The 26,589-nt window shown below is 47.9% G+C and overlaps 1 protein-coding gene across 4 annotated transcripts in view; it reads right to left on the bottom strand.

The window, feature by feature from the left end:
• The window catches only part of DPP6 (dipeptidyl peptidase like 6), an 830,087-nt gene that overhangs the window by 25,803 nt on the left and 777,695 nt on the right, over positions 1-26,589 (bottom strand). For all 4 annotated transcript variants that reach the window (XM_084787789.1, XM_084787791.1, XM_084787788.1 and 1 more), the window contains exon 16: positions 25,281-25,399. In XM_084787789.1, coding sequence (XP_084643915.1) covers positions 25,281-25,399 — 119 coding nt within the window. The remainder of the gene's footprint in view (positions 1-25,280; positions 25,400-26,589) is intronic.

The raw sequence follows: 26,589 nt of genomic DNA, 5'->3' as shown, positions 1-26,589 counted from the left end.
GGCTTTGAGACCTTGTCCAGGCCCAAGAAGGATGCTCTGTGTTGATGGGCAGAGAGGCAGGCTCAGCCAGAGTGCACTGGTGTGTCCTGCTGGGCTAGAATCACAGACTGCGGTCACAACAGAGACTCACCATCCTGGGACCTGACTCAGACACCACTCAGTGCACACAGTGAGAGTCCAGGAGGCCCAGCACATCCATTTTAAAAGCACATGTTCATTATGCAAAATAGTGGCTTTCTCTGTAACAATCCTACACTTGCGTGTGTCATCACACTTATCTCAGTTGTCCTTTCTTACTGGTTTCCTCTCAGGTTTCTTTTCTCTTCCATTATAGTCTTTCTACTTTCTTGTCTTAAAAAAAATCTATCATGGGGCTGGAGAGATGGCTCAGTAGCACCCCCCACACACAGACACAAACATGCACATAATTAAAGATTAAAACAATCTAGGAGTTGGGATTGGGTGTGCTAGGGATTGTTTTGAAGAAGCAGGAGGGGGAGTTGGGGATGGATGTGTATATATGTGGCACGTGGCATACAAATTTAAAATTAAAGAATAAGTAAAATATAAATAAAATAAGTAAATAAGATCTAGATTTTACATATGAGAGAAAATGTTTGGTACTTGTCTTTCTGATTCTGGCTTATAGTGCTTAACATGATAACTCAGGTCTGCCCATTTTTGTGAAAATGGTGGACTTCTCTTCTTAATGGCTGAGTATTAAATTCTCTGTCATATATGCTACGTTCTCCTTACCCATTCACCAGTGGGTGGGCACCTTGGCTGATGATGTGGCCACTGTAAACAAAGCTGTGACAAACACACAGCTTGGTCTCAATGTGGGTCCACCAACAACTGGATTGAGGACCCTCTCTGACTCTGATACCTCCCTTTGAATCCTGTTCCCCTAACTGGGCTGCCTTGTCTGGCCTCAGTGAGAGAGGACACACCTGTGCAAATACTTTGGAGTGTTCAGACTTTGATTCCTTCTTCTAGGACTGTACAGCTGATCATGCAGTCCTGGAACCTCCATTCTGATTTCTGTAGTGACTGTTTTACAATTCTTGGGGCCCTTCTATGCCCATGCTGTGTCCTTTCCTTCTCCAATCCGAGACAGGCTGGTCAGGAAAGGAAATGAAGCCTACTTGGCTACCTGTGAATTTCTGAGAAACACATATGTCCCAGTGGCACTTAGCATATACTGACAAAAGTTATTTGTTATTTGCCTAAAACTCACAGGTGGCCTGGCAGCCAGCACTTCTATTCGCTAACTCTGGCAGCTCCTACCTGAAGGAGGGAAGCCACTGGAACATGCAGCTACACACTCTGACAGGTAGGTGAGCCCTGATAGCCCGGTTACACCGTCGAGGCACACTGCGTGCCCTTGTCCTGCGATCCCTTCCCCCGGGGAGTCCAGGTAGAGAGCAAGGCAGTCATTGAGAGAGAAAAAGCTGCACACATTTCACAGTGAGAATATTTGCAAACATAGCACGTCTCACCCTCTTATTAATAATGTAAACAATTATTATTTATTCAGTGCCTACTATGTAAGAGGCACCCTGGTAACTCTCTCCTATGAATAATTTCAAGTCCAATCTTCAGAGCACTTCAGACGGTTTACAGACAAGAACAGCGGCAGAGAAGCTTTAAGTCTTTTGTCTCATTCACGCAGCGAGAAAAATCACAGAACTTGGACAAGGCATCATTTTCTAATACGCTGACTTCATACATGTCTCTAAGCAAAAAACTCAATAGTAAAGAAAGGGGCTAAGTGACAGCTAAAGAACCCACTTCATCCCCTCCTCCCAGAGTAGTCCAAAATCTTCTAGAATATCCTAGTGAGTGGTGTGTGTGTGTGTGTGTGTGTGTGTGTGTGTGTGCAGTCACATTTACATATAAGCATTAAAAAACTTTTATTATAAAAAGTTGCAAATTAAAAAAAAATCACACACAAAATAACCAGACCAAACTCTGCACAATTCAGTGAACAACATCTGTGCCACTAGAGCAGCCCCTGGATGTGGAGCTGGGGGCTTCATGTTGGATTTTACACTTTCACTATTGAACATATTTTATGCAATTGTCCACCACCAAACATGAACAATCCATGACAGAGCTAGAACTAGAAAAGCTTTGTATCTTTTTTATAACACGTTACAAAATATTAAAATATTTTAAGCTAATATTTTAAAAGCTTTATTATTTATATATGTTTTTTGAGACCAGTTGTTAGTCCTGGATTTCCTGGAACTTGCTCTGTAAGCCAGGCTGACCTGATGATTCTCCTGCCTCTGCCTTCTGAGTGCTGGGATTAAAGGTTATGCACCATCATACTTGGTTTATTATATAATATATGTTTTCAGTTTTACCCTTTCTTTTTCTCATTAATTTATTTATTCACATTACATCCTGATCACAGCCCCCCTCTTCTCCCAGCCCCACCCTCACACCACCTCTCCCCCATTCTCTCCTCTTCTTCTCCTCAGAAAAGGGGAAGGTTGCCCCATGGGTGCCGACCCACCCTGGCACAGTAAGTTGCTGCAGGTGTATCCTCCCTCACTGAGGCCAGACAAGGCAGCCCAGTTTGGGGAACAGGATTCAAAGGGAGGTATCAGAGTCAGAGCGGGCCCCCACTCCAGTTGTTGGTGGACCCACATGGAGACCACGCTGTGAATCTGCTACATATGTGCAGGAGACCTAGAACTGCTCCATGCATGCTCTTTGGTTGGTGGTTCAGTCTCTATGAGCCTCCATGAGACCAGGTTAGTAGACTTTGTAGGCCTTCTTATGGAGTCTTGACCACTCTGGCTCCCTCAATTGCTTCCCCAACTCTTCCATAGGACTCTCCAAGTTCTGTCTAGTGTTTGGCTGTGGGTCTCTAAATTTGTAGTTCTACCTCAAGACCTAGCTACACCACTCCTGGGCATATACCCAGAAGATGGTCCACCATACAACAAGGACACTTGGCCAACTATGTTCATAGAGGCATTATTCATGATAGCCAAAAGCTGTAAACAACCCAGATGTCCCTCAGCCAAAGAATGGATAAAGAAAACGTGGTACATTTACACAATGGAATACTATTCAGCTATTAAAAACAAGGACATGATGCAATTTGCAAGGAAATGGATAGAACTATATTAAAAAAAATCATCCTGAGTGAGGTAATAAAACCCCAAAAGACATGCATGCTATATCTCACTTGTAAGTGGATTTTAGCCATAAAGTACAGGGTAACGAATAACCATCCTATAATCCATAGACTCAAAGAGGCTAAGTTATAAGGAGGGGCCAAGGGAGGATGCTTGAATCTCACTCAGAAGGGAAAATAAAATAGACATTGGATGAAAGAAGGGAACTGGGTTGGAGAGGGGTTGGGGAGGGGTGCAGGGATGAGGATTAGCAGTAGGGAGAGCAGGGAAGAGAGGGCCAGGTGAGAGAACAGAAATCAGAGGTGAGGGGCATCTCTGGGACTTTCCAGAAACTGGGATGGGGCAGCCTCAGGAAGTTTATGGGGCTCACTAGCTGAGGCTCCTAGCAGCAGAACCTGAAGTGGCCAGCTCCTGTTGCCAGGCAGAACTTCCAGCGGAGGGAGGGGGACAGCAACCCATCCACAAAACCTTCCACCCAAAATTTGTCCTGCCTACAAGATGTGCAGGGACAAAAATGGAGCAAAGATTGAGGGAACAGCCAACCAAAGATTGGTGTCCTTGAGACCCATTCCATTGAGAGAACCAATCCCTAACACTATTAATGATACTTTGCTATGCTTGCAGACAGGCGTGCGCGCACGCGCACACACACACACACACACACACACACACACACATGCTCTCGCACGTTAATTTTTTGTATGCATATATGCGTTTTGCTTGCACGTATGCCTTTGCACTATCTGTGTGCAATGCCATCAGAGGCCAGAAGAGGGTGTCGAGTCCCCTGGAATTGGAATTTTAGACAATTGTGAGGCTCCATGTAGGTGCTGGGGATTGAACCTGGGTCCTCTGGAAGAGTAACCTATGCTCTTAACTGCAGAGGCATCTCTCTAGCTATTATTATTGTTGTTGTTTATTGGGACAAGATCTCTTGAGGTTGTCCTGGATATCTAGGAACTCACTGTGTAGACAAGGCTGGCCTTTGTCTCCCAAGTTCTAGGAACTCACTGTGTAGACAAGGCTGGCCTCTGTCTCCCATGAGCTATAATTAAAAGTGTATGCCACCAAGCCTCACTTTATTTTTATTATTTTTACTCATGACTGGATACGTGTGTCTGTATGTTAGTATGTGCACATGAGTACAGGAGCTGGGAAGGCCAGAGGCATCAATTCCCCTGAGCTAGAGTTACAGACATGTCCTGATGTGGATGCCAGGAACCAAACTCAGGTCCTCTCAAAGAACAGCAAGGGCTCTTAAGCACTGAACCATCTCTGCAGCCCACATATTTTAAATGTACAGACAAAAATAACACAAAATACTTGCATGTATGCCTACAAATGCCACGAAGTCTTAATAGCAAACTAGACCTGTCCTACTCGCTTAGAAAATAAGACAACAGATGGAATTGTGGCTTCCCACGTACCCTTCTCCAATTGCCACAAAGCACAGGGAAGGGCTGGAAAGATGCTCGTCCAGTACAGTGTTGGCTGCATGAGGATCTGACTGTGGATCCCCAAGGCCCATGTAAAGGTGTGTGTGGTGGCCTTGCTGCGATCCCAGCACTGTGGTGCTGGATGCTGGACCATCCTGGAAGATTGCAAGCTAGCTCATCAGTGAGCTCCAGGTTCTGCGAGAGACCTGGCTTTAAAAGATCAAGGTGAGGCTGGGCATGGTGGCACATGCCTTTAATCCCAGCACTCAGGAGGCAGAGACAGGTGGATCTCTGTGAGTTCAAGGCCAGTCTGGTCTACAAATCGAGTCCAGGACAGTCAAGGCTACATAGGGAAATCCTGTCTTGAAAAAAACAGGAGGTTGTGAGCTGCCAGACATAGGTGATGGGGACCGAACTCGGGTTCTCTGGAAGGGCAGTGGGTACTCTTCACTCCTGGACCATCTCTCCAGTCCCCACAGAAGCATTTCTTGATACAAGAAAGACTGATGGCCAACAGGTGGCCAATCAAAATCATTGACTGTGGAAATCTAATTAAAACCACACCATCTCACATCTTCAGCTTGGTGCATTCAGACACGTGATAGCACACTGGTGAGGATGTGGAGAAAGAGTTCTTGCCTACTGTGGGTGAGACTGTAAATTAGTACAGCGATTGTGAGAAACAGCATGAGGGGGTGTCGAAACCTACAAATAAAGCTGCCAATTGGCCCAGGTACTTCCTACTACTGGGTGTGTACCCCAAGGAAACACAATCAGAAAGCTGAAAAGATACTTAACACCCCTGAAGCTTACACCACCTAAGTCAAGACGCTGAAGCAACCAAGGGTCCATCACTGAATAACTGGGCAAAGAAAAGAGCATATTCCCACGGGAGCACTCTTTATCCCCTAGAACTCCTGTGATGGCATGGGCACTCGGGGAGGACACTGCACTCAGCCAAATAAGCCAGACACAGAAAGACGAGCACACTTCGTGAGATGCGTAGGAGGAAGTAGAATTGTTGGTGAGCAGAGGCTGTGGGGGTGTGGAAGGAAGTGCTGGTCAAAGGACACAAAATTTCTCCTAGACAGACAAAAGAATTTCAAGCGGCCTGTCATATGATGTGTAGACTGCGCTTAATAGAAATGTGCTATATCTCTGAAGAGCAATAGGAAAATGTGACTTCTGTGGCGTTCTATAGCGCGCAGCAAGGTCACAGCCTCGTGCAGTCTTCAGGTCTGCTCTTAGTCCCCTTTTAATCGCACCCGTGCTAATTTAATGCTACCTTGGAAGTTAGCTCTTGGTCCCATGGCTGCAGGTGTTTCTCTGGTGTTCCTCACAAGTGCTGCCAGCACCAGGGTCAGCGAATGCCATCACTGAGCTGCATCTTTCAAATGCAAGACTATTTCTACCCCACCCAGACAGAAAGGCACACAGACTGAGGCCCACCCCCATGCCCAGACACAATTCTGTGCCTTCTCTCACTTCCTACCCTAGAAAGGCGGTGGGCAATGCATTTGTAAAGTTTGCTGAACAAATTAACAGTGAATGAGTGGCCTGCTAAGTACCAACTTGGCCATGACATATCAAGGGAGAAACTTGAAATTAGGTTGATGAAAGGTCTCTTGAGACGAATCTCTATCCCCTGTTTTTAATAATTTAGGATACGGTGGCTCTGGACCCCTGATTCTCACTAACTGCCACCATGTTATAGTAGTGCCATTGTCATTGTGATTTTAACATAGCATCCTTCTTAGACTGGTCAAGTATACTACAAGTAAAACTGTACTAAAGAGGACACTGATCAAGTTTCAAGGCTGCCCAAAGACCCTTCTGTGTCCATAGATTATAACCTGATTCTCTGCAACACGTGCAGTCCTGACCTGCGTTCATCATTTTTTATTGTCCCAGTAAAATACCAGAGGGAGCAGCCCGGGGGAGAACCAGCTTACTGTGGGTTGTGGTTTCAGCCCAGGGTTACTTGGTTTCATTGTTTCAGGATCATGCTGAGGTTTCAGTGGGGAGTGTGTGGTGCAGCAATGGGCTCACCTCGGGGTAAATAAGGTGGGGAAGGGGAGTAAGAAAGAAGGATCCCCGGAGGAGGGGAAGAGGAATGTGGGAATAGAGAAGCCTTTCAAGGCCCCCCTCTAGTGACCTACTTCTTCCAAGCAGACCTTCCCTCCAAAGAGGTCAGTCAGCTGTGAACCAATAGGCTGAGGTCAGAGCCCCCATAGCCAAAAACCCCTCAGAAGCTCACTAGCAGGCAGTTAGGCTTTTTAATACATGAGCCTTTTTGAGGGCACTACATATCTGATAATGACCTGGGGTCAGCTCCTCCCTGAGTGGGCAGGTGCCCTGACTCTGCAGCCCCCATGCCATCACACTCCCTGCAGAAGATCAGTGGGTTAGTCTGTGAATTATGGTAATGTCCGTTGGCTTCCAGATCCCCGCCTACTGGGGACCACCTGTTCAAATGGCGGAGACAGTGGGGGGGGGGGCGCGAGATTTCTCATTCAGATCACCACAGCCGGCTTCTGAGAATTGGTGGGTGATTTAGGAAAACATCCAAATCAAAGTGAATTTCCTAAGAAACAAAGACCATTGACCAGACCTGTGCTATTTTGCTTCCCTAAGAGATGAAGAAACGTGTTAAGAAACCCTGGTACATGCACAGGATTTTGGGGGAGCCTGTAACATGTGCTAAGCCAACCTCACACAGCTAGAGTGCTGTCACTAATGAGGTGTCTAAGGTGTGTTCGGATTTGAATGTGAATGTTCCCCACAGGCTTGTTCCCCAGCTGGTGGCTCTGACCAGGAAAGTGATGGAGCCTTTGTGGCAGAAGCCGGGCATCAGAGGTCAGTCTTTGAAGGCTAAGGCTACCTTGGCTCCTAGTTACTCTCTCTTTCTCTGTTTCCTGTTTGGTTACCATGTGACCACGTTTCCTGCACCATATTCCTGCCTTCTTGGCTGTTCTGGACTGAATCTCTCTGCAGCTGTGAGCCAAGACAATTCTCTCTTCCCTTAACTTGTTCTGCTCACGCATTTTGGTGACAGTGAGGCAAAAGAACGAACCTAGGCTTTTGTCACGCAAGTTTTGAATTGGCCTTGATTTCCCCCTCTTTTTCTGAGTGGCACACCTTGTCTGAAACTTCCTTAGTCTCCATTAAGGTCAGCTTTACGTAAGAGAAGGCCTTTGCCATTTTGTCACACTGCCTGCTCAAGGGCTGGCTGCTGTTTCTGCAGATTCTTGTGCCTTAAAAAGGAAGCCAGAATTCTGACCAGTCAGTGTGGCCACCAGAAGTGTGATCAGGGAGTGGTCAGGAGACCTGGGGGCAGCTTTGGCTCCCATCTGGCTGTTTTGATTTCCAGACAGCTCCCATCTGGGTATCTACTGCAGGAGCAGAAACAGCCCTGGAAGAAGTTCCAGCAGCCAGCGCTTTGCTTTGCAGCAGGCCCCAGACTGTGTGCTCTAGAGCATCAGCTCTGGGTAGCAGGTCTGGTAGGCCAAGGCCAACAGGTGCATGCTGGGAATCTCCCTCTGAGATACAAAGTGGCCACAGCAATGGGGAAGCGTGACAGCTCAGGGTCCAGGGAGATGGCATAGCAGCTAAAGCGGTCCCTCGCATCCGTGGCAATGGCAGGGCATCTGTGGCAGACCACCTGTAGTAACCCCAGCACTCAGGAGGCAGAGACAGGAGGTCCTTGGAGTAAGCTGGCAAGCTGGAGATGAATCAGCAAGTTCTGGGTTCAAGTGAGACACCCTGCCTCAACGCTGAAGTTGGAGAGTGACGGAGGAGGATATTTGATGTTGAAACTGGGCCTCTATATATTATACACAGTGCATGGACACCCAGTTTCTCTGTCTGTCTGTCTGTTTGTCTGTCTGTCTCTGTCTCTTTCTCTGTCTCTCCCTCTCTCTTACCCCCTACACCTACCATTCACACCTGAACACACATACACACCATTCATTTCCCTGATACACACACACACACACACACACACACACACACACACACACACACACACCTTGCACCCTCACCTGACACATACATATACACACACCATTCACACCCACGTCTACACATACATAGGCATCATTCACACCCCCAAAACACATACACGCACACACCATTCTCTCTCTCTCTCTCACACACACACACACACACACACAACGAGAGGAGTAAAGAAGAAAAAGGAGGCTCAACTCTCAGCTGAAGGCGGGAGACAGGAGAAGATGGAAGCAGATGCCGGGGGCAGGATTGCACTCTGTTCTTCCTTAGCCTGGCTCTCTGCTGGCATATGTTTTCATCCAGTCTGAGGATGTGTGAAAACATACGATTGTATCTCATTACAAGCTCCTCTGTCAGTGAGGCCAGATCTTTACTATTTGGCTCTATATGTACACACCCTCATGTGCACACACCTGTATGTACACACTCCTAACCTCACATTTGCAAGCAAGAATGAGCATGTATGTATTTATGATTCTTTCCAGCCTGTTATAACACTTCGTCCATCTTTGATAACTCAGCCTGTCATGTGGCCAGTGCACCTCGGAGCAAGCAAGGACACAAGTGGGGCACGAGAGATGGCTCAGAGGTTAAGAGCACTTGCTGCTCTTCCAGAGGACCCAGGTTAAATCCCTAGCTCCCATCTATCAACTCCAGTTTCAGGGTTTCTGGCTCTTTCTTCTGGCCTCTGAGGGCACAGCATGCACATTCATGCAGGCAGAACACCCACACACATATTCTTCAAAACATAAGGAACACAGCCGGGAGTGGTGGCACATGCCTTTAATCCCAGCACTTGTGAGGCATAGGTAGGTGCATCGCTGTGAGTTCGAGGCCAGCCTGGTCTACAAAGTGTGTTCTAGGACAGTTAGGGCTACACAGAGAGACCCTGTCTCGAAAAACAAAGAACCAACCAACCAAACAAACAAGGGGAACATAAATGTTCAGACAAACACAAAAATTGTGTCACCAATAGCAGGAGATAAATTGTGCTTGCTAAACATTTGCTTATGAAGAGGAGAATACAGAAAAGTGACCTTTTGAAATCTGTAGTTAGAGACAGAGTTTATTTTAGGGAAAGTTAAATGTTTGACTTTCAAATTGCTATTGCTCCTGAAAGGTGAAAAATAAGCTGATGAGTTTATGAACAGCACACTGTGGTAGATTATGTTAGACGATGGACAGAGAGTCACACATTTGAATCCCGCTTAAAGTGAAATTCAGAGTTATACAAGATACTTGCAAATGGGAACTATTTATTTTTGTGTTACTGTGTTCCAGCCCCATTTGGTCTAGAGCATGAGTTTGCACCTGTCTGGCAGGATGGAAAGGTGACCATCGCAGATGAGAAACAGGGCACAGAGCTGTAAGGGAGAAGCCATCAGAATAGAAACTCCCATTAGAGAGCATTCGCCTTCCCCACTCATTCTGGCCTGCACCCTGGGAAGGCGCTCTGACGCATCACTCTCAACCGCTGCTAACCTCCTACTGTGTAAACAATAGAGACTCTTAGATCCCAAGCGACCCCATGCGTGCTGCCAGCGGCTGATGAATGCTTTCAAAGATCAGCTGCACACAGGCGATGGAGGCAGGTTCTGGCCGGTGGAGATAATTGGCAAGGGCCCTGCCGCGCACCGGCTCCAGATCTCTTTATTTACCAGCTCATGAATCATGCATGCCTGGTGCAGAAAGTGTATACACCCAGGTGATACGATCATCCTAACAAACGGAGCAGGGGGCTACCCGAACGGCAGCAGATAATTAAAATATTTGTTCCTAAGTCAGTATTTCCCAGTCAACGCTACAGACAGGTTTTGTTGCTGTCTGATTTTGAAGTCTTGTTATCGGTGACATCAAGCCTGGGATTTAGTCCTACCACGCCCCCCCGGACCCCCCCAATCCCCGCTGTCTGTGCCCCACAGCATTTAGTTTTGCTTCAATCAAATTTTCTATCCAGGGAACTTGAAAGTGATTCTATTTTGCAGGCAGAGTCTGAACAGCACTGCTCAGGGAGGGCTGTGGAGGTGGGCGGACCATTTCCACACTCAAGAATGATGAAGAGGCTGCACCAATCTGACTGGTTCTCGTCACCCATGGCCTCTTGCTGCAGAAACGATGTGTGATTCTTGGGGCACGTGACTGGCATTTGAGGAAGTCAAACCTTCCCAATGACTGAAACAATAGTAATTATTTTTTAAATGGAGGGGGCCTTGGAAGACTCCTGGATCTCAACCCATTCCTCCAGGTATCTGGTTTACAAAAGACCTATGAGCTTCTTGCATTGAAGCCACTGCATCTGCCACCCTGGTGAACATTTTTAAACTTAAACTGAATTCATTGTTTACTGAGCAAGGGTCTTAGGCAGCTCAGGCTGGCATTGAACTCACTATGTAGCTGAGGGTGACTTTGAACTGCTGACCCTCCTGCCTCCAACTCCTGTACGATGGGATTTCAGGTGTGCACCACCTGGCAGCTCCCAGCGACGTATTCGGGGTTATGCAGAATTCACAGTGTGACGGCAGGAACTTAGTTTTTAGTTTTGTGAAATGAGGCAAACCTAAAAGAAAAGTGATTCAACACACACACACACACACACACACACACACACACACACACACACACACTCTGTCTGATTTGTCCCCTAAAGTGCCAGGACTGGAATCTGGGCCAGGGCCTCTAGCTCCTGAAGGGACATCAGGCTCTTCTTGACTCACTTCTCAAAGGACTTGGTATTCTGCCTGCTGAAAAGGAATAGCTCTGGCCTGCCATGTTGTGATTCTTATTCAGTGGTGACTTTCAGTCAAAACAATTGTATCTTAATTTGATTCCCAATGATGTATTTATGTCTTGGGTCATCAGTCTTTTTTGGAACTTAACAACTTAGTATATCATCATTGTCATCGTCTTCTTCGTTGTGGTTGTCCTCTTCCTCCTCAACCTCCTCCTCATCAACCTCCTCCTCCTCCTCAGCCTCCTCCTCCTCATCATGATAAAGTTAGGGCCTCTCTGTATAGCCCAGACTGATCTTAAATTTACAGCCTCCCAGGTAATGGAATTATAGGTGTGAACTCAACACAGCTACTGAAATTCATGATATCATGTACTCCACATGGAAAAATGTGCAGGAACTCCATGTATGTTGCTAGTTGCTAGTGTCTGGTTAAGTGAACGAGCAGCTGATGTATTGATGCTATGTGTCCCTCAGGTTGTGATGTTCATGGCCAAGTCATTGTAGTGGCTATAGTGAGGCTCCTCACTAGCACCACAACTTCCTGCCACATGCCTAGATGTCACACAAGATCTTGTCTATTTCTGGTAATGACAGTGCTGTGGCAGGATGCACAGGTAACCCTGTCAATCACCAAGCATGCTCAAGGGAGAAGGGCTACACGTTCCTCCTGAGCCGGGAAGGAATGGGGTTAGAAGAATTCTGAAAATGTCCCTCCTTGTGGGAATGTGAGCTCAACTTCCAGAGAGAACAATTTGGATGGATGAGTTATGATAGGAGAGCCACTTGGGCTGCACATCCAGCATGGGTGACGGTGACCAATGGGTCTTTTACTCTCAAATTGGAATGGTCCTTGCCTTCTCAGGACAGGTGGCTTCAGCAAGTGAGAGGATGCAGGCCCATGGCGGCTTGGTCATGTCCTGTGCCTCGGTCTCATGGACCCCCAAGGGCATCATTTCTGAAGTGTTCTGCTCATCTTCCTTCTTACACTCACTGTGTTTTTCTACTGGATAAACCCATGACTCACTTCACAGTGTGTGGCTTGGATCCTGCCTGGGCCATTTGCTGGGTGTTCCCATGGCAGTGGCAGGGACCCATTGGGTTGTAGGGAAGGTGATGCTCTGGCCCCCAGACTCCTCTGAAAGACGTGAGTTGAGATTCTAAATCAAGTGATTTTCATTCTAGCCTCAAAGGGAACAGAAGTAACTCATGGGCCTGGGCGTGTAGGTGGCAGAGTGTAGTCCCAGCACACATGGGCTCCCTTCTCAGCACCACATAAATGGGGCCTGGTGGTACACAGCTGTAGTCTTCACACTCTAGAGACAGAAGCAGGAGAGTCAGGATTTCAAGGTCATGCGTAGGGCCAGCCTGAGACGCACAAGAGGCAGTCTCTGGAAAACTATAGCCCAAAACCAAACCACACCACCCAGGCATGTCCCTTTCAATATTAGGATGCGACATCGACCACAACAAAATCCACATTCACAAACCACATGCTGGTTACAAAGAACATTTGAAAAAGAATCCCATAATATTTTGGGTGAGTTTCTGATTTTGTTTTGCATGCAGCCCATGGCTGCAGGTGGAACACACTTGAAAGAGAGGCAGCCGGCTCTCCTCCATCTTCCTCATGCTAGATTCCACACATCTTCCGTCCGTTACATGCTGAAAGTGTCCCATCTCCATCATCACATGCTCTCCCCTGCATGTTTCTCCTGCCTAAAGCCTTCCACGGTTGTAACCATGGCCTCTTCTGATTAGGGCTCTGGTTGTTTTCATAGCTCACAGTGTGAGACATGAGACCTTCTCAACCCTCATCTGGGCCCATGGCCCCCAGCACATGGGCTTGCTTTTCCGGTCAGGGTTGTTTTCCTCATTCAGGATTCTCTTCCTTCTCCTCCAATGGGCCCTCCACAGTGCCCTCAATATTTGCTCCAAACTCCTCCGTAAGGTTCTGGCAGTACTCCCATTGCTTGTGGTCATGGAAACAGTGACAATAAGGACAAGTACTGACCCTGTTGTGCCATGTGCTCTTGTGTGTCCCGTGTGCCACTCACTGTTCTGATCTTTTGCATGTAGCATCTCTTTTATTGCTTAAAGGGAGCCCATAAAGTGGGAATTATGTCTGTTTCATATTCATATTCTGTGAATAAATGGAGGTACAGAATTGTAGGGGGCTACGGTGGCTTTTACGCTCAAGCAGCTAGGACACTCTGCCAGCTTCCAGCAGAGCTCTCTGACTACATGCATGCATGCATGCATACATACATACATACATACATACATACTTGTTATAGAGTGAGAGATCTCAGTTTCCATCCTTTGCTGTACTTCCTATCTTAGTTTACATGCATGAAAGCATTCACACACACATGGGAACCACTGTGCACATGAAATGGACGGAGGAAGGAAAGAAGGAAGAAAGAAACCTTACCAAGACTCGAGAGAAAAGAGAAAGAAATGAATATCACCATTCTTATAACTGTAGAGCAAATATATGCATATGCCTACATGTGCATCAGTGTGAGTGTGTAGGCATGCATGTGTGTCTGCACGTGTGCTGGCCTAGGACTCACTCCTTAAATTTATCCTTCAGTTTTTTCCTACAATTAAAATCTCTACTTCCTAATTTCCTCCCCATTTTGATCACATCAGTGAGACATTAGGAATGATTTAAACAGAACCAGCGCCAGTGAAGTATTTTACAACACACACACATGAGTGCTCCATGAAGAGGAAGCACCAGTGTAGTCTGAACACAGTGACAACTGTAATTAACTTCCTCTTGCTTTAATAGCTGTGTTGTTAAAGTGTGACAGAACAGATGTTCTCATCGAAACACCCGCCCCTTTGCAGCACACTACAGTTGTCTGGAGGTTCAGCTCCCTGCGAGGGCTGAGGGTGGATGGGACAGGCCTAGGTGGAAGAGGTGTCTGTCAAAGGCAGCATCACCCCTGCCAGGGGCCCCTCTGTATCCAAGGCAGACCAAAGAAGAGGCAGCAGGCCAGAGGCGGTTCTAGAGGTGGCACCAAGAAATTGGGCACATCATGTTCTGTGGGTCAGAATAGGACTAAAGGTTCAGGAACCTCAGGAGGAACATTCTAGAAGGTCACACTCACTATGTGTCTGAGGTTACCATTACACTGCCCTCTGTTAGGACGCCAACACTGTCACAGTCATGGAAATGGTGCCCACGTCTAGCTACACTGACAGACATGTCGGATGACTGGTACAAAGACATTTCTAGCTACAAAGACAGACCACTGACCTTAGAGAGCTCACAGGAGAAGTTCTGGTGTCAGACCTGTTACACAGGCCCACCAGCCTATCAGCAAGGAGGCGGGACTCCATTTCTTCCTTATAGGCTGTAGTTGCAAGTCTCCTTGTAGCACTTACTTTTCAGGGCTTATTAAAACAAAGAGAATGGGTGCTGCTGATTCTGAGAGCTGGTGATAGGCCTGAGGGCCCGCCTCTTCAGCAGAGCTGGGAATGCGTGTTCAGAGATGTTTCTGGCAAGTTCCTTTTGGCAAACCTCAAGTCAGAGTGGATTTTCAGGTGGAGGGGCATGCACACAGCCTGAAGTCCAAGGTCACAGCATCTGCAGGGTTGTATGCCCTATGACCCAAGGGGATCCTTCTCCAACTGCTGGCAGCTTCCGGTGTGGCCAACACTCCCTGACCCGGATACAACTCCCTCCCAATGCTTTGTTGTCACAGGATCTCTCTGCTGATGGTGACATGACATGTCTCAGAAAGAGAGAAAGAGGTGTGTGTGTGTGTGTGTGTGTGTGTGTGTGTGTGTGTGTGGCAGGGAGTGGCAGGCAAGGGTTTGCTTGGTCAAGCTAATGTTTCCCTGGCCAGCCAAGTTTCCCCATCTTGTATTTCTTTTTTTCTTTCTTTGTTTTGAAACCATGCTGATGATCTAGCAGAGAAGAATTATCTAAATATGTCAATTGTCCTTGGTGTGAAGATGTGTCATGCATCCTGCCTTCCTAGGATAGCCTGGCCTGGCCCAGGTTTTCCATATCGAGCTCCGCTGACCATAGAGACTGCCATTCACAGAGAGAGAGGAAAAAAAAATGAATTCTGTGACCACACGAATCTTCTTTGTGTACCGGAAACTCTGCTCTGAGGGCTGGAGAGATGGCTCAGCTGTTAAGAGCACCTGCTGCCCAATCAGGGGGACTGAGTTTGAGTCCCCGCACCCACACGGTGGCTTACAAATGTTCCGGACTCCAGTTCTCCTGGATCAGAGGCCCTCTTCTGGCCTCTGAGGGCACCAGGCATGCACATGGCACATGTGAGTTCATGCAGACAAACATTCATACACACATTTAAAAAACTTCATTCATTTTAATCTGAGATGGAGAAGCCATTCTTAACTGATAGTTATGTTGACTCAGGCTGTGAGTCATCAAACAGAAACTGAGGTTTCCTCACTGTAGGCAGTATGTGAGAGTGGTCAAAGGGCTACCCCTGGGAAACTGAGTCAGTGACAGACAATAGCATCATCAATATAGCAGCAGCAGCAGCAGCAGCAGCAGCAGCAGCAGCAGCAGCAGCAGCATCCTTTTCATGAACACGTCATCAAGCCCATCAGTGGGAGCATCATGACAGCAGCAGCAACGTCACTGTCATCGTCAGCACAGCCACTCCCACCAGCAGTACCAATGCCTGTCAGCTCCTGCTCTAACTCTCAGATCATAAACAAATTGACCACAGGGCCAACACTATGGCTTAGCAAGTCAAGTCACTTGCTGCTAATCCTGACCGCTCAAGTTCAATCCCCGGAAGTCACTTGGTGGACTGAAAGAAACGTTCCTGCAGGTTGTCCTGCATACCCCACACCCCCAACACAAAACAAATATATCAAAGTAGAATTTAAAAATGAGAACTAAACTTGCCAACCCACAAAGCAGGTGTCGTTATACTACAGTTTCACTGGTGCCAGCACTCCCCGGCTTACACACTTCTTCCTTACCCCTTTGCTGTCACGTGGCATCTCCGCCCACACCACCTTCCTCTTGCTGCCTCTTTGCTGCCTCTCTCCCTCCTTGTCTGTTGCCAAACTGTCCCTTCCCAGCTGCCTTCCCATTGTCTTAGCTTTGTTTCTTGGTGCTATGATAAAATACCCTGACAAAAGCAACTTAAAGGAGAAAGGGGTTTTCTTTCTTTCTTTCTTTTAGCCACAATTCCAGGTTACTGTCCCTCACTGTGGGGAAGTCAAGGCAGCAGGAACTTAAAACAGCTGGTCACATGCACAGTCGAAAGCAGGGAGAATAAATGCGTGCATGTTTGCACCCAGCTCACACTCTCTCCTTGTCATCCAAATGCCCGCAGGCCAGCCTGGTCTAGAAAATTCCCCACTGAGACATTTCCAATGTGATTCTACTTTGTTCAAGTGGACAGTTACACGCGCTTATGTTTTTCTTTCCCCCGGACGGTGCCACATTGTGCCTTCTCCCATGCCCTTCGCTCTCCTGAACTGTTCACATGTCTTCAAAGCCCTGCCACGAGAGAGAGAGAGAGAGAGAGAGAGAGAGAGAGAGAGAGAGAGAACTTGGCCTGAACCAAGGCTCTAGGGATGCACTGGTAACCTGCAGCCAGCCATCCTTCTTTAAAGGTTCCTCTTCCTCTGCCATCATCCCACCCAATGTGGTGGTGCATGCCTTTAATGCCAGCACTCAGGGAGGCAGAGGCAGGAGGATCGCAGTGAGTTCAAGGCCAGCCTGGTCTGCAAATAGCCAAGGCTACACAGAGAAGCCCTATTTTAAAAAGCCAAATGAATGAATAAGTGAATGAATGAATGAATGAATGTTCCTCCAATTTTTCTTATCCTAGATTCTGGGATCCCTGACGGCAGGACCTCCCTCTGTGTTCCATCTTTGTGTGTCTAATGTCAAGCCCCGTGTCTGCCCGACAGACAGTACCACAGAAGGCCTTCTCTAAGCCAGGGCTCAGCTCTCTGTGGTCCCCAGTGAGACAGACACATTCAATCTAGAGGCGAAGTTTATACAGGGGGAAACCCTGACACAGAACCCAGCAAGGGTGCTTGTGGAGATCAATGTGCAGGGCTGCAGCGCCCTCTTGTGCCCAGGCTGTATGCAGGGCTTCCACTCGGAGATCTACAAAGATTAGTTTTCACTCCGCACAAGAGACAGGGCCTCTGACATGGTGTTCAGGGGTAGGAAGACCTGGCTCTCACCCACTGGTTGGATGAGTGATGCTTCCGTCTGTCAAATGGGGCCGGTGTGTTTGGGCTGCTGGGGAGGGAGGTGAGCACTGGCCTTGCAGAGATGCTGTCTAAGCCACTCCCTGCATGTTCATTCAGCCCTCAGTGTGTCAGCAGCCCCGAGGAGGAGGCACTAGGCACATGCAGTATCCTGGGACACAGTGGAGGGTGTCCTGCTGCTGTTGGTCCCCATAGGGCACCATAGCACACACAGTACAGATGTCAGTTGTTTTCTAAGTGTCCTCTCCCATCCCCTTGAACCATCTAGCGGCGCTCTGTCATCTCTCATCCTAGCTCTGTGGTCACACTGTCCACACACAGATGCTTTTCAATAACAATCTGGATGCATGAAGGAAGGGATGGTCATGGCCTGCTTAGGGGAAGTGTGGTAGCTGCAGAGGCACCCCCTCCCCAGCAGTGTAAGAGTGCCACTGAGCGGTCCACCAGGCAGGCCCTCACTTTTTCAGTAAGCTGGACTGCATGTGCTTTTGCAAGGTCATGTGATCAATTACTTGAAATGAATCAATTTAATTTGTGATAATGAAGAGAGAGTCGCATCGGGTCACTGAGAAGAAATGGCAGCATCTTGAGCTAGCTGGCCACACAGCCATGTTCCTGCTTTAACTGAGGGGACAAGGTCCAACACAGCCAACACCACCAGAGAGTATTGTGAGGGTCTGACGGTGGGAAACATGGCAGCCATTGTGTGACTCCCAGACCTTCCTAAGCTTTCTTGTCACTAAAAGGATAACCTGCTTAAGGTGACATAAAGTTCTGCTCATTCTAAATAGGAAAGATCAGACTGACTTATGCTGGGCATGGTGGCACATGCCTTTAATCCCAGCACTAAGGAGGCAGGGGCAGGTGGGTTTCAAACTCTGTGAGTTTGGGGCCAGCCTGGTCTACACAGTGAGTCTCAGGGCAGCCAGGGCTACATAGTGGGGCTTTGTTTCAAAAAGAGGTAAGAAGGGATGGAATGCTGTAGGTGCAGCGTTTATGTGTGTTCTTGTAACAGAGGATATTTCCCACAACCCTCTGTCCCTGGAATCTCCCCCATCAGGATTGTCCCCACATTCCAGGCCACATCCCTCCAAGTGGGACACCACCTCATCACACCCAGGTCTGACTCCCACCCTGGGTGGATATCCTGATCACTGGGCTGGACCCAGCCATTCCATGCTGGACTGTTCTGTGAGAATGCCTACTCTATCCCTGCCAGGAGAGGCTTTAGGACTGAACTGGTAAGAGGGTCAAGGGGAAAGGAGGATAAGGAAAAGAAAGGGAAGGGGAAGGAAGGGAAGGGGAAGGTAGGGGAGGGAAGGAAGGGGAGGGAAGGAAGGGGAGGGAAGGAAGGGGAGGGAAGGAAGGGGAGGGAAGGAAGGGGAGGGAAGGAAGGGGAGGGAAGGAAGGGGGAGGAGGAACAGCAGAGTTGTAGCTTCAGCATCCCACGGGTACCTTCAAGTGTATCTGAGACAGGGTGGGTTACGTCATGACCTTTGAGCCTCCACCATTGCAAATGGAAACAAGTTATAATACAAAACTTCTCATTACAATAGTTTAAGTTATCTGCTAAAGAGTGATGTCTAATACAATGGCAACATTTTATCACAGTTTCAGAAAAGCAATTGAGATGGTGACTGAAAGCACTGAGTTTTTCAACATTGTCAGTCATGTGCCTCTGGAAACCCACAAGCTGCCTGTCCCGTGCTCCCCTTTACTCTTCCCAAAGGAGAAGACTTCAGGGAATGCGGGAGGGTCTCATAGCAAACATCACCCAGTGTGGTCAAATCTGGGATCCCAGCACTTGGGAGACTGAGGCAGGAGGATGGTTGAGTTTGAGACTGGCCTGGGCTACAGAGCAGGCCTTTGATGTAAACTCAGGGTTTCCCCCAGGAAGCTGGCAACCAACCATTGTGTCTAATCGATCTCTTCAATGCTCTTTTTGAACTTGGAACAGGTTCCTCTTGACTTTGGTAATGGTGTTAGGCCCCAGAAGTTGGTTACCTCTTTCCCTGTGCCTGTTTTCTGGTCAGCAAGGTGACACCTTCTGGAATCTAGGATCGCTGCAGCTGGTGGAGGTGCACTTCAACTCCTCTCCCCAGGGTACCTTCCCTTGTGCTCACAGACCTTGCTCCACACTTCTCACAAGCATTAGTGGTCATTGGCACTCTAGTGTCAGGGTGAGTGTTTATATTCGCTGACACTGGTCCTCACAGATGCTGGTGTCAGCACCCTGGGCTGGAGACAGTGAGGGGGGCTGACATTCAGAGTTGTGGTAACCCAAAATGAAGCTCCTCTCTATTTGGGATCCCTGCGCACCCTAACAGCTCCATGGCCAGGTCTCTTGATGGTAGCATTGAGGGAGGTGGCACCTTGAAGAGCAGAATGGGTTCCTTGGTGTGACCCCAGACTCACTGCCAGCTCCTGGCTTTGGCCACCTCTACCCTGTCTGGCATTTCAGAATTCAAATGTAACTATCCTGTACCTCGCAGTCACACCTTTCTCTGTTCTGGGGAAGCCATTTGGCATAGAAATACATATTGGGATGCATACTGTAGCCACTGCAAGCAGGAGCAAAGTCTATCAGAGATCCCATAGGCAGTGACTGGCAATGAGAAGGCATTTCTATCACAGCAAGCATCCCAAAGGCAAGAGGGATGGACATAGTATTTTAATGGACATTTCAGTGGCATGTGTAGGACACACCCTCTCCTCTTGCAGGAAAGTACACAAGCACCAAGTGCCAGTGCATCACACTGGTCCAGTTACAGGAACAGTGCTTCAGGAGCCCGAGTAGTTTCTTTACCACAGGAAGCATCTGCCTCTCGGTGTGTTGCTTGGGGCTGGGCTTCCCTGTGGGTGAGCGAGACAACCTGAGAACACAGTGACCTCAGCATCCCCGTCCCTGTTCTCGGTATATGCAGCCTCAAAGGGCCTCACTCCGAATGTTTGAGAGAGCGAACAGATGTACTCACACACACCCCAGCAGTGCTCCGAGGAGCCTCAAGCCTGATTTTAAACACACACTTGGACAAACTCAAAATTAAAAAGGGCAGCCAAGGTTAATGCCTCAGAAACGCAGTGTGAGATCCAGTCAGGGGACGAGGTGGCTTACAGGACCAAATTGTTCATGCTCACTGAATGACTTCTTAACAATGATTTATTTTGTATATATGTGTGTATGGGTACATACAAGTCACAGTGTGTGTGTGTGTGTGTGTGTACATACATGTCACTGTGTGTGTGTATGGGGTACATACATGTTACAGTGTTTATGTGGGTACATGCATGTCGCTGTGTGTGTACACATAAATGTCAAAGTGTGTGTATACATGCATGTAATAGTTTGTGTACATGCATGTCATGTGTGTGGGGGTACATGCATGTCACTGTGTGTGCACATACATGTCAAAGTGTGTATACATAAATGTCTTTGTGTGTTTGTACATGCATTTCACAGTGTGTGTGTGTGTGTGTACATGCATGTCACAGTGTGGAAGTTGGAGGAAGTCAGGAATTGGTGCTCTCAACCAACCATATGCATTCCAGAGACTGGTGGCAAGTGCCTTTGTCCACTGAGCCATCTTGCCATCCCAACCATTTGTTTGTTTTTTTTGTTTGAAATCTTTACTTAATGCACATGGACGTTCTGCCTGTATGTATGCATGTCAGTGTGAGGGAGTCAGATCCCCTGGAACTGGAATTACAGACAGTTGTGAGCTGCCATATGGATGCTGAGAATTAAGCCCAGGTCCTTTGGAAGAATGGTCTGTGCTCTTAACCTCTGAGCCATCTCTCAAGTCCCCCAACCATTTGTTTTTAACTCTGCTTCTAGGAGCTGATATCATCTTCTTGCTTGAAGGTAATACGCCTTTGTCAATGAAAACATAGGTTATGCATTCTTTTCACAGACCTAGGGCTACTCTTGAGTTACTAGCAAATAACTGGGTACTCTCCTTACAGTGCTGACTTAGCACAGTGCAGGGTCCTGCTTGCTGTGACAAAATACCCAAGAAAACCAACTTATAAAGAGGAAACGTTTATTTTAGGTCATGGCTCCAGAGATGTCAGTTCCTGGCTGCTTGGTTCTCTCGTTTTGCTGCCTATGGGGAGACTGAGCATTAAGGCAGAAACATGTCAGATCACAACTTGTTACCTCATAGCAACCCAGGAAGTGAAAGGGAGACAGGAGGTAACGGGGCTCCAGTGTCCCCCTCAAGGGCATGCCCCCAAAGACCTAACTTTTCCCTCTAGTCCTTTAGACACTTCCCCACAGCTCTATAGGCTGGTGAGCAAGCTTTAAGTATATGGCCTTTGGGATCATTCGATATCCACAGTACAACAGCCTGAGCCACGCCAGAGGAAGCTAGCGATGTCCACTGCCTGATCCAAAAGCCACCTGACAGACAGAGGCGTCTGTAGTCAGAAACCCCAGCAGACACTTCCCCTCAGGGGATGTCTAAACTCATCAGGCCTAGTCCCTCAGGTAGCAGCCTTAATGCCGGCCTCTTTGCTGCATGCTACTTTCTTACCTCAGGGGACCATGATGCCTTAAGGGGTTTAGGTCTGTAACCACAGCTGGCTTGCTTCACTCTGCAGGAGAAGTGAGTTAGGGTGCAGTGGCCCTGCTGCCATGCCTGATGAACTGGAATGTGAAGTTTACTTTTAAAGGAGCTATCCATTCATTATCAGAGGGTGACCACCCCAAATGTGATAGACACATGCCATGTGGCTGCCATCACCTCGCCCATTATGGTACACTGCAGACATCACAAATCAATCCCTCATGATATCGCCAACTAATTCCTCATGACGTTTGTTTTCACTGGGCTGGACTTGGCCTAGACTCCCACTCATTTCAGCCCTATGTATAGGGCTGTCCCCTAGGGAGTCCTCATTTTATTATTTTTGCAGTATTATTATTAATAATATTTTGTGTGTTGTGCTCATATGTGCAGGTATGCTGCATAATTAGAGGTTGGCATTGGCTGTTTTCCTCAGTCACATTTCACCTTATTCTTGAGACAGGGCCCTCACTGAACTTAGAGCTCTCTGATTGGCTGGCCTGACTGGCTGGTGAGCTGGTGGCGGGTGGCGGGTGGCGGGTGGCGGGAGCTATCTATCTCCACCCCTCAGTGCTAGGGATAGACACAATGCTCTGCCTGGGGCTGTGTATGTGGGTCCTCATGCTTGCGCAGTAGACACTTTACCCACTGTACCTGCCAGGTCCCTGGTCACTACCTTTCATCCCTGCCTGTTCCCTGTTCTGTTCTGATTACAGCTCTGCCAGGGGGGACATGCTGCTCAGTTGATGTCATGGAGGTTAGCCGCCTGCACCCTCAGCCTCAACTTTTGCATACTGAGCTGGTCACAAGTGATTGGCAGGTCCTTCACTGCTCACTAAGCTGTTGATAGTGATTACAGTGATAACTGATAGCGTAGACACCACAGCAAGCATATCACCCACTGTGTTCTGAGTGGTCCTCACAACAGCATCAAGGCTCAGCCACCCTAACTCTCCTGCTTTTCATATTTAGGGGGCGCTAGCCAACATGCCCACGGTCCCAGAGATAAATGTACAGAGCCAGGATTCTAAGTAGGTCTGTCCAATCCTGTCTCTCTGGAGCCTGATGACATCTTGGTTGCAGGGGGTTTGGGTGGTAGAGACTCAGAGGCCTGCTTAGGAGTAGAAGGGACAGCAATGGGATGGACCCATTTAAGTGTACATAGAACATTCATCTCCAGGATGGAGAACTTGTCCTAGACCAAGCCACTGGTTCTACTGCAGCACCCCTAAGCACTAGGCTGTTTACTTCTGTGAGTATGCAGGGTGGTGGTCCCACAGCCCAGTGGTTCATGAACACAGACTCCTCTCCCACCTAGAAATGGGAGCAAAGTCAACAGTCCCATCCTTGGCTTCAAAAAGAATGTTTATAGACGTTAGTATGGAGTAGCCATTGTCTGACTGTGAGTCCATTTCCCCAGATATTCAGACATTTCCTAGGATCCCGATCAACTGAGACTTCTTGAAAAGCATGAAGGGAGGTGGATGTGGATCTGGGGTGTGGCAGGGTGAAGCAAAGCCATTGAGCTCAGTCTTTGCCCCTTCCTTGTCTTTCGTGATCTCAGGAAAATATTGAGTACAGCTTTCTGCCACCTCTTTCTTGCATTAGAAAACAACATATATCTTGGTTAATTATTATTACAAAGAATTACTTATGTGTATGTATGTCTGTATGCCCTATGTGTCTGGGTACCTGGCAGTCCTGGATCCACTGGAGCTGGAGTTTCAGGTGGTTGTAAGTTACCCAGGGTGAGAACTGAACTCATGTCCTCTGGAAGAGCAGTGTACCGTTAACGTCTGAGCCATCTCTCCAACTCTGACAATATGCATCTCAGAAGGGAGTAACTGTGGTTCATTTGTGTATTCTTTCAAAGCTAAGCTGGCTATGAGTGTGACTTTATGTCTTTGCAAATTCAGTCAAGAAGAGGAGGTCACACTAAGCTAGGGGTCTTCATCCAGTGACTGGTGTCCTTATAAGATGTAACTCTGAGTACAGAGTCAATTGCAGAGGTGGCCATGCCAAGGTAGAGGCATAGCTGAAGTGGCACTGAGTGAAGTGCTGCCAGGGGCAGTGAGGGGGGAGTACAGCCTTCAGAGGACCCAGCCTGATGACACCTTTGCATTAGCTTGCTAGCCTGGACTTGCTCAGGACCAGAAGGTGATATGAGACATCACTGTAGTGCCACAGCCTGGACACCCTTCATCACCAAGAGAGGTGGGAAACTGAGTTCCCATTGCAGGCACATTTCAGGGCTCTAATGTGCTTTAGAAAGCTTGCACTAGCCATCATCTTGGAAAAGCTATGGTCTAGCTTTTCAGGGCTTTAGGTTCACCAGTCAAGATAACACATGTTCAAAAGCTATGCAGGAGCCAGCAGGCTACGTAAGACACCACCATACAAAACAAAACCACCACGTCTACCTATGACTGCCAGGACTGCCATTTTAGCCACAGGGCATGCTTGCTCTCAATCAGCACCGTCCTTTAGCACATGTGCCCACTGTCTAGCTCTTTGAGATTCCTTTGTATATTTATCCCTTACCTTCTCATGGATTTACTCTTTCCAATAGACAAGAACAAGATGCAAAGACCTTCGGCATCCACCCTGATGCCTGGCCTCCTACTGAGTGCTCTGGGTGGTGTGATAAAAGACACTTGCACATGGGCCAGGGAGACAGTTCAGTGGATACGAGCGTTTGCCATTAGCTCGAATGTGAGTTCTATTCCCAGACCCACATGGTGAAAGGAAAGAATCAATTCTTAAAAATTGTCCTCTGACCTCTACCCATGCATCACAGCACATATGTATACACAGGTGTACACACACACACACACACACACACACACACACACACACACACACACACACACACCCTGCTTGTGTACTTGGGATCAATGAACTGGGCTCTAGGAACTTGTACTGTGTCTTTCTTTATAATCCCAACCCTCCATATTGGAAAGCCTGATCTTGGAACTGTTTTGTCACTTTTATAGACAGCACACGTCTATATCTCAAGTAGCTCACAGCTTACTGGTCTTTTATGGACAATGGGAGGGGAGATGTAGCTCAACACAGAGAAACCCCCTGCACACCCATTTTGTCTTGCCTGCAGACCTCAGCATCCTCCCAGGACAGGTGTAGAATGGCAGCCACTCACCTTCACACTTGAGCAGGAAGAAGTCCATGTTGTGGCTGAAGGAAGCACTGACGTAGGTGCAGTTTTCCACCAGGTCGCAGGACAGACACTGCCTGTTGAAGTCATCCACAGTGTTGGCACTGGAAGAGCAAAGAGCCAGTGAGAACAGGGGCAGAGACCGAGTGATTATGGAGGTCAAGTTCCCTGCAGGGTACCTCCCCTCTGAGGCTGCCCAGCCATTCCTGCTGACAACCGTGTAAGCTTTACTCCCATCAGAATTTCTTTGGGGATACTCAACTCTATTTCCCAGAAGCCTACCCAGCTCATATTTCTCCAAATTCTGGAGACTTTTCAGTCCTTCAAATCTTGGATGGTAGCTATTTGACCATCGGTGAAACTTCAGGCAGGATGATAGCAGGGTGTGGAGACCGTGGTCATGGGTGTCATTGCCTAGTGTATAGGTGTCATTGCCTAGTGTGGTCATGTGTGTCATTGTCTAGTGTGGTCATGGGTGTCATTGCCTAGTGTGGTCATGGGTGTCATTGTCTAGTGTGGTCATGGATGTCATTGTCTAGTGTGATCATGGGTGTCATTGTTTAGTGTGGTCATGAGTATCATTGCCTAGTGTGGTCATGGGTGTCATTGTCTAGTGTGGTCATGTGTGTCATTGTCTAGTGTAGTCATGGGTGTCAGTGTCTAGTGTGGTCATGTGTGTCATTGTCTAGTGTAGTTATGGGTGTCAGTGTCTAGTGTAGTCATGTGTGTCAGTGTCTAGTGTGGTCATGGGTGTCATTGTCTAGTGTGGTCATCTGTGTCATTGTCTAGTATGGTCATGAGTATCATTGCCTAGTGTGGTCGTGGGTGTCATTGTCTAGTGTAGTCATGGGTGTCAGTGTCTAGTGTGGTCATGGGTGTCATTGTCTAGTGTGGTCATGGGTGTCATTGTCTAGTGTGGTCATGGGTGTCATTGTCTAGTGTGATCATGGGTGTCATTGTTTAGTGTGTCATGGGTGTCATTGCCTAGTGCGGTCATGGGTACTTTCACATAGTCATGGTTACCATTTATCACCTGGTGGGGTCACTGTTACTGTCAACTGGTGCAATCACAGATGCCATCACTTTGAATAATTGTAGCTACCTACAGTGGTCACGGACACGATCACTAGGCACTTTGTAGCCATGTGAGTAACTCTCTGAATGGATGATTGGCAATTTCATAACAGTGGAGAGGTTGTCCACATTCCTTGTGTGCCAAAGGCAAGAGGAAGGGGCTGTGTGGATGTCAAGGAACTAGTGTTGATTGGCTCAAGAACCCCGTTCTCCTGACAGC

Source organism: Acomys minous (assembly GCF_964271855.1).
Source record: "Acomys minous genome assembly, chromosome: 6".
Classification (NCBI taxonomy): domain Eukaryota; kingdom Metazoa; phylum Chordata; class Mammalia; order Rodentia; family Muridae; genus Acomys; species Acomys minous.
The sequence above is the reverse complement of the archived record's forward strand: the minus strand, read 5'-3'. Positions and strand labels throughout refer to the sequence as shown.